The sequence below is a fragment of the Sphaeroforma arctica genome (genome assembly GCF_001186125.1).
Source record: "Sphaeroforma arctica JP610 unplaced genomic scaffold supercont1.4318, whole genome shotgun sequence".
Lineage (NCBI taxonomy): Eukaryota > Ichthyosporea > Ichthyophonida > Sphaeroforma > Sphaeroforma arctica.
The window spans coordinates 1-2,552 of record NW_014036240.1 but is presented as its reverse complement, the minus strand read 5'-3'; the positions used below and the strand labels follow the sequence as shown (position 1 = coordinate 2,552).

At 41.6% G+C, this 2,552-nt stretch overlaps 1 protein-coding gene across 1 annotated transcript; it reads right to left on the bottom strand.

Moving 5' to 3' along the window:
• Positions 1–1,209: 1,209 nt before the first annotated feature.
• SARC_14223 (hypothetical protein) lies at positions 1,210–1,907 on the bottom strand (the record flags this gene model as incomplete). The annotated part of the gene is made up of 2 exons (XM_014291645.1): positions 1,210–1,284; positions 1,809–1,907. Coding segments are annotated over 2 exons (174 nt in total), but the record flags the coding sequence as incomplete, so codon positions are not given.
• Positions 1,908–2,552: the final 645 nt, after the last annotated feature.

The window sequence follows — 2,552 nt, the reverse complement described above, 5'->3', positions numbered from 1 at the left end:
TATTCATATATAAGTAAATAAATAAATAAATAAATAAATAGATAAATAAATAAATAAATAGATAAATAAATAGATAAATAAATAAATAAATAATATATAGATATATCTATAATATATATATATACATGTATATATATATAGGTATATATATATAGATAACATATAAATATATATATAAATATTCATATATATACATATATATATATGTATATGTATGTATATATATCTATATATATATACATACATACATACATGCACACATATATACATATATAGATACATACATACATACACACACACATATATATATATATATATATATATATATGTATATATATATGTATAACACATACATATAGACATATACGTATACATTCATATCTTTCCGAATACATACGGTTGAAGTGGCAGTTGGTGTCGACGGCTGGTCCACACCGAATGATTTGGTGGGCAGTTCCGAGGTCAACAGATCGTCGCACTCTAGCACTTCAATCTGTGGGTCACAACCGGCGTTGGGTTTTCAGTAATATGAGATTTTGGGTTTCCGGTTGAGCCCACAGATACAGAAAACAAGTGATGACTCATGTTTGGTATATCGACGTAGTTTTTGATGTACCACATATAAACAGAACTGCGATGGTCCGAATATTACCTGTTAGATGGGTGAGCGCGCAAGAACCGGACAATACATACAAACAATACAGAACACTGGTTGCTGCATGTTGTAAAACAGTAAAACAGTAAAACCTTAGAACCCTAGAAATTTAAAACAGCCCGTGATAGGGTATGCATCGCCAACCACTACTAGAGACGTCACTTCAGACAGCGACAGTTGTGCGTCTAATACAAATGAGTACAAAACTACGACCGAGGTAACCACGCCATAACCACTGAACAACCGATCAGTACTACAATCAATGGCAGCCACACCACCAAAAGAGTACGCACCCTTGCACCAGCAATGGTACGTAACATAACACAAAACACCCAACAGGACAGGTGTATTACATTCATTGGCAGCCACACCACCAAAAGAGTACGCACACTTGCACCAGCAATGGTACATCATAGAACACACAACACCCAACAGGACAGGTGTATTACATTCAATGGCAGCCACACCACCAAAAGAGTACGCACACTTGCACCAGCAATGGTACGTAACATAACACACAACACCCAACAGGACAGTATCACATTGCGACCTACCAGGATCATGAACGGCACGCGATCCTTTGAGTTGAGAATCACTGACTCAGTCGGTGGGACGCGCACGATGTGATGCTGTGCAAGGTGACGATGTCATGTGAGGACATAAATCCAGTGTTTCGAATGAGGATAGCGTGTGTGTAAGACGGGGACAGACTGTGAGGCTGTAGCGGGGGTGTGCACTGTGTATGGGTGCATTGTGGGTGGGTGCATTGTGGGTGAGTATATTGTGGGTGGGTGTATTGTGGGTGGGTGTATTGTGGGTGGGTGCATTGTGAGTGGGTGCATTGTGGGTGGGTTTATTGTGAGATAGTATATTGTGGGTGGATGTATTGTGAGCGGGTGTATCGTAATAGTACGGACCAACTACCACCCCTCCGCAAAGCACAATCCATCAACGATAACCTGCACGTACGCCAAGAACGACTTATAGAGGAGTTACAGGTTGAGTAGCAGATGCGCTATCGGATGACTCATCGATGACTCACGGGTGGATCGCTGCGAGAAACAACCCCGCCCCCCCCACTTCCCACACCGACCCCCGGAAACCCAAAAAGCAAAACAACCCAAAAGTTCGGTCCTACAGTGTGAAGAGATACCTGACGCGAGTCCGACGCCACCATCAACGGCATGTACACTCGCGCTGGCAGGTTGAGGTTAATGGCTGTCAATTCAGCGTGCAACCGAGCCCCGCGCATTTCCCTATACAAAGTGAGCGGAAATACAGACTATGAATTAAGATATATATGTGTGTGTAAAAAAACAGAATTATGAACTCATAGTCTGTGGTTCACCGTGTAAGCACAGAACAGACTCGAGAACCACAGACTAAGCATCAGGACGGGTAAGTGTCAGAATAAGCACAGGACAGACTCAGAGCTGGTTGTAGCGTAGTGGCACCAAATTATACCAGCCCGCAGTGACAGGAGATGCAAGTGGTGCGATAGGTACTTATTATTATTGAAAAAGTTGAACGGATATCAATGCGATATGAACGAAGCTCAAAGTGCATACGCGTGCTGTATGTATAGTGGTACTGAGTGTGGTTGGCATGTAGTTACACTGTCGACGAGTGCGGCGCTACAACAGTAACTAGTCCCACTACTGAGAGAGTGCTAGCCACACAGCGGAGACTACAAAAAACACACAAACGACACCGAAGAGACACGTAAGGACATCACCCGCGTGCTGTTACCGGTGACCATGCACAGCTTTGTGTACTAAGTAATCTGTGCAGGTCAGTATACTGCAGTGTGCGGACAGGGTTATATGCATATATATATATATATATATATATATATATAATAATATTATATATATAGTGTTATATATATATATATATA